We start from the raw sequence: 12,808 nt of genomic DNA, 5'->3' as shown, positions 1-12,808 counted from the left end.
AAAAAAAAAGGTTTGGCTGGTAGTCTGAAGCACTAAGCTCTTTCACAGCAATGCCCTGAATTCACTTTCATACGGACGAGACTGAACAGATACGGTGGTGATCGAGGTAATAACAAGAAAGAAATGATCGAGCCCAGATAAACAAATACATCCATAAAAACAAGAGCTTGCAAACATGTCTGGGATCATATGCGACAATTAAAAATAATAAAAACAGAAAAAGAGAAGAATAAAACTGCGGCAATAAAAAACAATTAAAAAAATGCAGTATATCAGAATAAAAACAATAAACACGACAACCATCAGCTCTTTTATGTGCCTGTAACATGATGTTCTGCACTGGTGCTGATACCGGTCTCATTAATGACTGCTGATGACCTCTTTAATCAGTCTGAACGATCATCCTCCTCCTCAATAATCACACCAACAACACCACAGTCTCGATGTTCTGATAAAGAGTCCGGTTGATGGCTCAGACCGTCCGACTGATCTGATTTATGCTGCAGTTTCATTATTTTAAGTACACCTCGTTAAAAAGAGGCCACGAGCCCGGATGTGCTCGTATTACACACACTCCCATCACATTCCCCAGAAAAAGTGCTCTCTTTGAAGCTCAGACCCAAAACCCGGCCCGCCTCCACAGACATCACAGGAGTCCCAAATATGTGATTGTTCATTAACCTCAACCTCCCGTCTGGAAATAGCAACGTACAGCCCTTTATTAGCGAGTCACTCTCGCTGCTGTTTACCTCTCCTCTCTTCTTTCTGTTTTTCTTTCGCAGCTCTGTTACTCCGAGGCGGCGCTGCTCCAGATACTGAGAGGGAACCCAGAAATCCCAGAACCCACGACGAGGACGACAGCTCCCGAAGCAAAGCGTGGAGCGACGGTATGAACAGCCCGTCAGGGTCCAAACACAGCCGAGGGATGATTCTGGTTATCAACATTTCTTTTTTTTAGGGATGGCTGTCAGTCGAACACTGAAATATCAACTACTACTCACTCCTGTCCTGACGCTCATGTTCCCCAGAGGATGAATCTTTGACATTTCCACCTCTCCAGTGAAACAAAGATGGACTGGCACAACATTACATTCATTCACAGCAGCCGGAGGGAAAATGCCTCGATTCATCGACTCAAAGAAAATCAGTTGCCAACTTTCTTGTTCACCGATTAATCCTTTCTTAATCCTTTCAGTCGTTTTTCAAGTAAATATGTCAAACACTTTCTGGTTCCAGCTTCTTAAATGTGAGGATTTGCTGTTTTTCTGTCATGTATGACAGTAAATGAAGAGTCTTTGGAAAGAAGCGATCTAAAGTCGACACCTTGGGTCTGTAGAGCCCGACTGATTTATATCAGTTGGCCGATCACAGACAGATGTATTGTATCAGCGTGTTTGTTGTCTGATATGCTGCGAAATTGAAACTGTTTTAAGTGTTTTATAATCACATGTGAGGGATCACTGCAGAAATGTTTATATTGGCTGATATTTATTAATATCAGGAACTATTTCTCCCTCATATCAGTGTTGGCATCGGCCCCAGACATCGAGTATCAGTCTGATTCTTATCATTTCAGACATTTTGAAAGAAAAATCGTCAAACATTTTCTGGTTCCTGCTTTTCTTTGTGATTTATGACGGTAGATGAAGAGTCTTTGGGTTTTGGACTGCTGGTTGGACAGAAGAAGCGATCTGAAGACATCACTTTGGGTCTTTTATGTATATAATTAGAAAAAAAGGGGTAATTTTTTATTATTAAATTAACTCCCTTATATCTGTGTCGGCATCGACCCCAAATATTTACTACTGGTTGGACTCTAGTGACGGTCTTTCTGACAGTAAACGAAGAGTCTTTGGACAGAAGAAGAAATTTGAAGACGTCACTTTGGACTCAACAAAGACGAAACCGTTAATCGGTTAACCGTGAAAATAATCAGCAGATTAATCCATAATCAAACTCATCGAATGTCCAAACCACCATCCCCATCCTCCTCCTTTTGTGTTCACTACGACACCTGAATGCCTCCTTTGCTCCCCTGATAATTGCTGCAGCCACTAGAGGTCCCCACCTAACAATAAAACGTTTATATAAAGGTCTTGAACAGCTGTTTTTCTGATGAGGACGGGCTGTTCAAACTGCTTTACTTGTGGGTAAAAGGAAGAAAGTGCAACAGAAATATAAATAATACCAGGAACATGAAACTGTGGATGTTCACGACGAGTTTGGACCTTTCAGGATTTCTGTCTTATCTTCAGACTACGTGTGTTTCCAGGCCCCGGAGATCTCACCAGCTCTCCAGATCTCAGCTTGGTTATCGCAGGAGACACAATAACTTAATCTTACATTCGACCACGAGCTGCTCGTACTAGTCAGTTGTTTCTTAAACTGGGTTTATTATGAGAAGAAAAACACAAGAGCTGAGACCTAAATCCTCCTTCTGTGACATTCACTTCTGTCTGTGATAGCAGTCACACCACCACCATGCTCAAGTCCGACCCAGTCACTCTTTCATTATCTCCCACTGCTGTTATCTTTCTCCTTCCTCTGCAATTCTCTTTGCTCAGACAGCCGAGGCACCCGGCTGTGAGAGATGAGCACAGAGGGAGGATAAAGAAACCGGTAAAAAAACCCACTCCAGCAGCACACGACGGCTGCTGAGACAGCAGAGTTTGGGCCGAGTCTGGCTGTGCCTCGGCAGATGTCTTACAGCGGCGTATGAACCGAACGCTGCGAGCGGCGGAGCGGGAGCATATCTCCGATTAATACCAGACAATTAGGCCCAACTCCTCTAACTCATTACACTCTGCAGGCGAGAGCTGGTGTGAGTCTGCCTGTGTGAGACGGAGCGAGCAGCAGGTTATTTGCTGCTGATGTGCACTTTTTTTTTTCTTCTTGCAAACATGTTATCACATTTACTTTACAGACAGGAAGCTGAGAAGCAGCTTCATCTGCTGCTAATGAGAGCGATAAAGAAGCAGGAGAGAGACGGGGGAGTGATTATTACACTTATCTGTGCAGCTCTGGGAAGCCTATTAGTCCTGGTTGGATTACTAAATTGTGCATGTTTGGTCGCTGCAGAGCCTCATGTGATGTGGGTCATGAGAGGGCTGCTGACGGGCTGGAACAAAGGAAAAGTTGTGTTTGAGCTCTGCGAGATTGTGACCAGGCGGTTTCCCCAACACGTCAGTGCTGCTCTCTAGTGGCTGCAGAGAAAAATCAATGGCTCCTCTCATCCTTTAACTTTTACACGACACAAGGGGCTCGTCTCAGATCTCTACTTTGTGTCTCCTCGTCTCCTCGTCTCCCGCCTGTGAGCCAGAAAATCCATCTCAGCACGGATGTCTCCCTTCAACGCATCTCGAGGAGAGAGGAGGTCAGCTGGAGGAGATGCAAGCGAGGATGTAGAGAGGGATCCTTTGCAGAAGGCGTGAAACACAGCTGGAGTAAACAAACCACGGTGGGAGCAGGACGCCGAGTTATTTAAAAAGATCACTGTAAGATCAAGCTTTCATTTAACAGGTCCAGAAGGTGAGAAGGTGGTAAATATTGTTATTTTAAAGGAGCAGTGTGTAGTTTTGTTGAAGACATTTAAACCATAAGTGAAAGATCTTCATTAAAACACAGTGACAGAGTTCAGGGAAGTTATTCCAGTCAGGTAAGTGTGGTGGTGATTTTTGTTTTTGCTTCCTTGAATGAAAAAGCAAACCTCCATTAATTATTCATTCACAGCTTGGACACCACATATACACTTAATATATGTGTAATAGTACGCTCGCCTGGATAATCACTTCAGCTGACCTGATGCGAACTAAAGTAAAGTAAAGGCCCTCGAGGAGTTAAAGGTTTGTTTCCTTTTAAAATCAGATTTTCATTGAGCACAGAGAACATGTACACTTACAGCTGCTGCATCCTCATCTCACCTATCAGGTTGTAGATCCTCGCCTCCTCTCCTCACACCTCCGTCCCTCCCACAGGCTTTATTCACTTCAATATGTCAGTAAATGTCAGTAAGTAAAGTTAATAAATACAATATTAATGAGGTAATAACACAAAGTCAGATATAACCTCATAACTCAGAGATAACCTGATGAAGGTCTAAGTACCGAAACGTCATTAAACTTAATTGCGGTGAAGTGTGCCGGAGTCTTTTTCCTGATTTTCCTGATAATACAAACTCAGAATATTTATTTTCTCAATAACTGAATAAAAGGCTGTTCTCTCAAACTGAAAATGAGATGCAGCATCTGTAAGTGTTCATTTTGTCTGTGCTCAATAAAAAAAATCAGATTTTAAAACCGTTAATTCAAACTAACTGCTGCGCAGCCTGGAGGGCCTTTACTTTACTTTAGTTCACATCAGGTCAGCTGAGGTGATTATCCAGGCGAGCGTACTATTAAACATATATTAACTATATACGTGGTATCCAAGCTGTGAATGAATAATTAATGGATGTGTACTTGGGTTGGAAAGAAGCACAAAAATCAACACAATTAAGTTACTAACTGAAGTTTTTTCTTGGACACTTTCTGCAAAATGATTATGAAATTTCAAGTTGTGCCGATCGAGTAGCGATCGTCTAAAGACTGAAGTTTAATGTTCGACGTGTTTTTACCTCAAAAATAAGTTACTTTGTGTTTTACATTTATTTTGACAAGGCAGCAGGTGAGATATTATATCTATATATCATATTTCACATCACCTTAAAGTGGAGTAACTGTCCCGTAACTAATAGATATCACCAGAAAACTTCCCAGTTTTCTGATATTTTGTGTTTTAAAGGAGCGCTGTGTAGTTTTGGAGAAGAAATGCAGTATTTTAATATTTACAATATTAATGAGGCAATAATACAAACTCAGAAATATTTATTTTTTCCATAAGCTGCTCTCAGAGGAAAATAAGAAAGAGACAGAACACTGTTTGAAGCTAGAAAGGCGGCAGGGTCCGCCACATATAAACAAAGTAAAACAGTATAAACTGTGTTGTCCTTCAGTCAGTTTGTTTATTCAGTCATGAAAACAAAGAGAGTTTGTTTATTTAGTTTGTTCAGACAGAAAAAATAATCAGCCAATGACGATCTTTCTCTGCTCATTAACATTTCTTCCTCAAAACTACAGACTGCTCCTTTAACTGTGCATTAAAACCAAAGTGACTCACTCTTGTAAAACATTTGCCGAATGAACAGGAAGGTCCAAATAGTGACGAATGTGATGTAGACAGCATTTGTCACAGTTTGTAAAGTCTCTCCTGACTCAACAACTCACTAAATTGAGCGATTTTTAAAGGGAGTCTGGTCATACAAATGATGCGAGCTAATTAAATATGTGTTACATTTTATAAAAGCAAAATAGCCCCAAAAAAATGATGTTTCCACTTGTGGTATTTCCCCTTCAGTGAAAGAAAATACGATCTTTCCCTGCAACAAACAGAACCGTCTTCAGATTGCTTGTTTTCATAAAATCAACAGTGCAAAACCCAAAAGTCAGTCAAAAAGTCCAAACATGTAGAGAGTAACTCGTGACCTCACAGGTGAACACACCACAGTCTGATCACAGTGTTGTTTTGTGTACGTGAAGTGGTTTCAGTGCAGCTCGTTCAGTGAAGTTTCTCCCTGCTGGAGACTTCAATCACTCTCCTCACATGGTCTGCACTAAGTCCTGGATTACCCCGCTGACCCGGCCCGAGTTCTCCATGACACAATTTCAGATACGGCACGAACACAGCAGAGAACATTACCATCACGCCGACGCAGTCCGGGGAGTGAAGTCACGACACCGTGGAGTCGTCCGACGACCGGGGAGGAACCCGAACGCGAGTCCTTCTCCCTCGGTCGGATCAGATAATAATAAACTGTGTCATGTGGGGAAACCTTCCTGTTCTCAGTGCACGGTCCTCTCTGCGTTCTCTGCACGTATGTCGGTAATATTTCTGCAGCGTGTGGTTGGAGAGTAGTTTGTTAATGACAGGGGAAGCCTGAGCGGCTCCGCGGCCCTCTGCGTAAACAGGCGTAGCTGGCTGCCATCTGGCTGGCTGCTGCTTCAGAGCGCAGAGCCGATCTGATCATCTGATTACAGCGACGACTACCAGAGCACAATGTTCAGGAAAACACTTTAGGACTTCAGGAAACTTACTTACAACCACCTGTTTAAAGGGTCAGTCCACCAAATTACAAGAAAAACCTTTTAACGTCACTCACTTCTGAAGGTTCTGCTTTGATTTGTGCTGGTTTCGATGCATCTCCTGACTTTTCACAGGGAACTTTACTTCTGTAGAAAGTTTTTGCACTGAAAACTGAAGTCCTGAACTATGAACTGTTCATATTTTTATTCAGTTTGACTATTTTTTTAAGATAAAAAGGTTTCCAGCTTCTTAACTGTGAATATTTTCCAGTTTCTTTCCTCCTCTGTGACAGTAAACTGAATATCTTTTGGTTGTGGACGAAACAAGACATTTGAGGACGTCATCGTGGGTTTTGGGAAACACTGATCGATATTTTTCAGCGTTTTCGGACATTTTATAGACCAAATATCTAACCAATTAATCGAGAATGAAAATTTAGATAGTTGCAGCCCTTATTTTAAGAATATTCTCTTGATGAGTCCGTCTTTAGTCAGACCGACTCGACCTTTGTTTACTTCTTTTATCCCAGATGTTTCCAGCAATGTTCAAACCAGAGAAATCCACAAGTTTACTCAAGTTAACGGAGCGTTTCATTTGATCGCATTTAAAAAAAGGGGAAATCCACAAGTACGACTGAATTTAAGGTTAAATAAAACTTTAAAATGTTACCTCGTCCTGAGTCACATCAGATTTTCAGCAGCAGTGGAGGTGGTTTTACAGTGTAAACATCAACAGTGAAGCGAGTGTGACAGCAGGAACATTTGTGTTTATTTGCGTGACTCATGCTGTGTTTATCTAGGCTAGCCGTAAGCTAATGTTAGCGAGCATGCTCAGTGGGTTCAGTGCTCACAGCAGAGCTTCACTATTTCTCTCCAGGAAATAGTGAAAATAGCAAAAAGTTAAAAGTCCGAGGCGACTTTAACTCCCAAGAATCTGAAACCTGAAGAGATTTAATAAATATCACATCAACACTTCAACAATACGTGTCTGGAGGAGGGGGGGGGGATGGTTGTGAGAGGACGAGAGCCAAGCCAGAGACCACTGCTCAGCACTGTGTTTCAACATTTGTAAGCGTGAAACAACTGGATATTCTGAATGAGAAGACACTGCCAACATTTCAATGTCGTGTTCGTGCTGCCTAAAAGTGGCCCAAAAACCACCTGTCATTGTTATAAAATCTGTAAAAGTGCAGTACGTGAGATAGTAAATTGTTGAGTCTCATTTCCAGGTCGTTAAAAGTGTCAATATTTGAAAACCAGATAAACCCAGCGCATCAGTAATTAACCACCTGAGACTCAGCACATTTCTCCAGAATCACTTTTCTGCACCTTTAAAGAGCTCAGAAGAAAAAAAAACTGAACAACCTCCATCTGCTGAGAGAGAAAGCTCCACCTGACTGTGTGCTATCAACCATTTCTCACCAGCACCCTCAATCTCAGTCGACACGGGTAACTCCCGAGCCTTTCTTATCCTTCAGATACGGATCAGCGGCGCAGCTGTAGATCTGCCGCCGTGCCTCCATTATCTCCTCTAGACCGAACAGACGTCTTTATTTGAGACACCAAAAAAGTACAAGCAGTTTATGTGGAGAAGCAAAAAGTTTCCTCAGACCACTGTGAGCTTAAGGATCTGAATAAATGCACCTGTACGGGAGGGGGAGAATAAAAGCCTCTTTCAGAAAGCACCCAATAACTCCACAAAAACACACAGAGCGAGTGTGCGGATGACAGCAAACATTCAGACACAAAACAGTCGAGTCTGTAGGAGAAAAACACTCAAACGAGTCAAAGGAAAAGGCTTTCAGCTCCGGCTGCAGTTTTTACGTCTGTGATGTGACTTCATTTGAATCACAAAGAAAACAAAAGGGTCTCTCTAAAGCTCGGCGCTGAAAGCACCGACGAAAAGGAGATAAAGCTGCACAAAACGACGAGAAAACAACATTAAAATGCAAAGAAGTTCTGTTATTCTGTACCGCGTCGGTATCCAGATAAGCACACAAACACATGCGACTTTTTGACCAGTTACACCCCTCTGTTCCCATGGACGAGTGTGTGTGTGTGTGTGTGTGTGTGTGTGTGTGTGTGATGCAGTCAGTGTGTGTTCGAGCCTGTTGTGCCAACAGAGGAGTCGACGGGGGCAGCAACGGGACAAACTGTGGGAGGCAAACGGAGAAGAAGAAAAGAAAAAAGGCGTCCGGGCGAAACGCAGAAAGAGAGAGCTCAGGCAGAAGTAAACGTCGCCCTCAGAAAGACTCTCTCTTATTGGTACTTCATTAGTCTTGACCTTGTCTTTGACCCACGGCGAATGCAGCGGCAAGCCCACTGCTATGACACCGCCGCTATACAAACCACACACACACACACACACACACACACACACACACACACAAAGGAATGCTGCTTCTGTTATTGTCTTTAAGTGCCAAACTCAGGCCAAGGCCTAGCCGGGGTTTGAAAAACAAAATAACAGCCGTGCAAAGGTCTCTCGCTCGCACACACACTCGCATATACACACCCAAACACCACTTCCGTCCATTCTCTCTCACAGAGAAAGGAAGTGGAGTCGAGCTGGCCCGGCCCCAGTCGTCCAGACAGAGGTAGCCTGGCAGGCCCGGTCTCCTGCCTGCCTGCCTGCCTGCCTGCCTGCTTCCCCCTCCTCTGAATGGCTTTAAAAGGAGTCCCCGGGCCCTCACCAGCCTTTTGCTTCCTCACTGTGTCGGCGCATGTAAAGAGCCACTTCAAGGGGTGAAGAAGGACTTTGAATGGGGAAACTGCACATTTTAATAACACGGCACACATCAGCGGCTCTGCCGCACGCCGCTGGAAATTAAAACTGTGAAAGCAGTTCATGTAATTTTCACGACTTCAGAAGCAACGAGGATAAAAAAGTCAGAGCGGGCGATGTTTAGATGATAAATGATCTGCAGTAGATCTCCACGTTGTTTCCACATTACTTTTGACTTCTCCTCTCTACATCCGAACACAAACATCTGAACTTTCTCCTCCTCACAGCTTCAAAACATCCTCGTTACTTTAGTTTGATGCATTTGAGGTGAATTATGGATTATTTTTATTTGGCGTCATCGCACGCCGCCTTCCCAACATCACAAGACTGATTTCAGACATGAGAAACGTAAACAGACAGAGAGGGAGGCTGGAATGGGGAGAAAAGGCGTGTTAGTGTCTCGTATCTGCAGAGAGTTTCTTATTTTCTCTCTTTGTTGCTGCTCGGGACGCTTTACCAACCCAACATGTGGCTATTTGACGTCCTGGGAATGAGACTCAACCATCAACTATCTTTGTGGTGTGTTCAGGAACAGCTGGGACAAATCCTACTGACTCTACCTTTAATTTTAATAGTCTTTGAGTTATATTAATATGACGTGAGCTTCAGTTAGCTTACAGTTTAGCATCAAGCTAACTTGAACTGGACAGAAAGGCTCAAATCCTGATCATTGTGCAGGAGTTGAAGATGTATCCAGCGTTTTACAGACGCTTCTTTCACTGTTAGCTTATAGAAGGAGTATTTTCAGGCCGCAGTGACGACATGACGTTGTAATTTCACAGTTTTGCCGCTACGAAAACCGGCTTCAAAGCCTGGCGCTGATCCGACGGGCTTCGTCAGAACAGATTGGTGTGTTTGAATGGTTTTAAATCAAATGTGACAGCAGCAGAGCAGGAAGTGGTCGACACAGTGTTGTTCACTATGATACAACTAGAAATAACAAAAAACTTCTATCATCCTTCTTTACACGGTCCAACCCGACATCTGAACTTCGTTATCCGCCGTCTGTCTCCTCGCTCAGGTCTCTATCACCATCACTGCCGTCACATTGGCTCTCCTTCCACCAGCATATTTACAGACATATCTCATTACGCTGAGTTATATGTGTGTCCTGCATCTGCAATACACTTGTCAAACAAAGAAAAAGAATATTCAGCACAAGCTCAACATTATACGCTAAGCACAACATGTGGACTGCGGCGTCTAAATAGCAGGCTTGTGTTCAGCTCCCGTACACCGGTAACAATCACAAGTACAGCAACAACAAGCTGAGAGACAGGATCTGGAGACGGACAGAGGGGAAATAAGGACTCCTTATTTTGGACAACAGTTGGACAACAACAGGAAAAAAGCAAAGATTACGTCTGACAGCAGATCTAAGATACTTCGTAGAAGAAGAAGAAGCTCCCACAAAGAGAAACGTATCATGAAGAGCTCATCGAACCGTCCACTTAATGGACACATCCACTCTGCTGCCACATTAAACCCATTCAGCTGCAGCATCTCCATCACGCTCTCGTTTGAGGAGTGTGATTGGACGGCGAGGGGTCGCCGGGGGTCAAACCTCTTACCTTGGGCCATTTGGGGTTGATGAGACGTGCTTTGATTGCGTCGTCCAGAGCCGTGCTGTACTGGCCCAGTCTGAGATAGGCTGCCGAGCGGTTGCTGTACAGGATGCAGTTCTGGGGGTCGGCGGTGAGGGCCTCGCTGTAGAGATGCACGGCCAGGGCGTACTCCCCCTGCTGGCAGGCCTGGTTACTGCGGCGCACGCGCTCCAGGAACTCGGCTTTGCTCAGGCCCGGGGCGCCGGAGCAGGGCGGCCGGTCCGCCCTCTTCACCGACGGGATCACAGGGGAGGAAGAGGAGGAGGATGAAGAGGGAGGGTTGGTGGTTCTGCCGGCGGAGCGAGAACCAAACAGAGAGAACTGAGGAGGGGAAGAGGAGGGGAGGGACAAGAGAGCATGATTATAACAACAACTCCATAAATCATCAACAGAGAGCTGGTTTGATTGATTAACTGCTCGAGCTTCTGAAACTTGAGGATTTTCTAACTTTCTCTCTTTTATAACTTTGACTTTGCCAGTCGAGTATCTACGGATTATGTTATATTTTGAGCTGTGTCATTCAGAGAGCCTTATAAAGATTGACCAGATGAGAAAGAGGCTTTGTGCCCACAGTGTTGTAGAAAAAAATAAATAAAAAAAAAAAAGTTAGAAAGACAGAAGAAATGTGCTTTTGGCTGCTGTTACATAAGTCATAAAAAAACAACTTATTGCAGGCAGAATTCGGCCCAAACTGCAGCAGCCTCATTTGCATGATATGATACTGTAGTTTCTGGCAAATGGGACACCAAACTGCTGCGTGCACTTTTTCTTTTTGGGCTTGAATTCCTCCGAGGGACAAACAGAGAGAAGGAAAGTCAGACTCAGAGCGTCAGATGAGGCTTCTGTTCTTCTCATTCGCTTCTGTCACAGCTGCTGGAGCTCGCTGAGGTTTGTTCTCTGTAGCTTTAACATTGAAACGCTGCCTCCCTCCCTGATCTGGCGTTTCCAAATTTGTCCTTTCACCAGAGCCTTACACCAAGGCCTTCATTATCTCCCTCTATTCCCCTCCCTCTCTCTCTCTCTCTCTCTCTCTCTCTATCTCTCACACACACACACACACACACACACACACACACACACACGATTGTTCAGATATACACTTAAAATGTGCAGACTGGAGGGATTCCTAAAACTTAAAAAATGCATCACCCAACGGCTTTGAGCGAGAGGCAGAGTTGTTTGGAGGCTCTGATGATTCACTGGAAATAAACTTCAAGAAAAACTTCAGCAGAGAGAGAAAAAAAAAAATGTTTGTCGACTCACAGGAGAGTTTGTGCTGCGGACAACAAACTGGATCAGACCACGATCAACCAATGGACGGGGGGACGGAGGGATGGATGGATGGATGGATGGATGGATGGATGGACGGAGGGATGGATGGATGGATGGATGGATGGATGGATGGACGGAGGGATGGATGGATGGATGGATGGATGTTTGGATGGATGGATGGATGGATGGATGTTTGGATGGATGTTTGGATGGATGGATGTTTGGATGGATGGATGGATGTTTGGATGGATGTTTGGATGGTTAGATGGATGTTTGGATGGATGGATGGATGGATGGATGGATGGATGGATGTTTGGATGGATGGATGGATGGATGGATGGATGGATGGATGGATGGATGTTTGTATGGATTGATGGATGGATGGATGGATGGATGGATGGATGGATGTTTGGATGGATGGATGGATGGATGTTTGAATGGATGGTTGGTTGGATAGACGGATGGACGGACAGATGAATGGATGGATGGATGGACAGACGGACAGACGGAGAAGGTGTCCAGTAAAACCAGTTGAGACTTTTGAACAGGATGATCCTCATCATCATCATCATCATCATCATCATGTTTCATCAGCAGCTGTCAGTTCAGACTTTAAAGACTCTGAAAGCTGAACGTGAAGTACTTCTGCCACAGGTTAGAGAGCAGAACAAACCAGCCAGGGAGAAGTTTCAGCAGAGCTGTCACTTGTTGAAAAGAGTTTTCTGGAGCAAACAACTCGTTTGGCATCGAGCGTCTTCATCTTGGCTCATCAACCACGAAAATAAAGATTAATTTCTTGAGTTTCGGCGCCTCCTGAGACCTCGACAACTTCTCTCCTCACAGTTGAGTTCATGGCAGTTTTAATTAAGTACGCCTCTGACAGATGGTGGTGTGATTAATTTGGAATCGAGCACAATCAGGCTGTACGCTGTTAAAAGCAAGATTTAAGTCTTAACTGTGGACAGTTATTCATGCTGCCGGTGACAGAGAGTCCAGGTCTGCAGCCGGAGCTTCAGAGATACTGAGGAACA

The 12,808-nt window shown here is 44.1% G+C and overlaps 1 protein-coding gene across 2 annotated transcripts in view; it reads right to left on the bottom strand.

Moving 5' to 3' along the window:
* ttc28 (tetratricopeptide repeat domain 28) overlaps positions 1 to 12,808 on the bottom strand; it is a 108,800-nt gene that overhangs the window by 88,613 nt on the left and 7,379 nt on the right. For both annotated transcript variants that reach the window (XM_084382582.1, XM_084382583.1), the window contains exon 2: positions 10,473 to 10,826. In XM_084382582.1, the coding sequence (XP_084238708.1) occupies positions 10,473 to 10,826 (354 nt within the window). The remainder of the gene's footprint in view (positions 1 to 10,472; positions 10,827 to 12,808) is intronic.

This window comes from Pagrus pagrus (genome assembly GCF_965226575.1).
Source record: "Pagrus pagrus genome assembly, chromosome: 19".
Taxonomy (NCBI): domain Eukaryota; kingdom Metazoa; phylum Chordata; class Actinopteri; order Spariformes; family Sparidae; genus Pagrus; species Pagrus pagrus.
The sequence above is the reverse complement of the archived record's forward strand: the minus strand, read 5'-3'. Positions and strand labels throughout refer to the sequence as shown.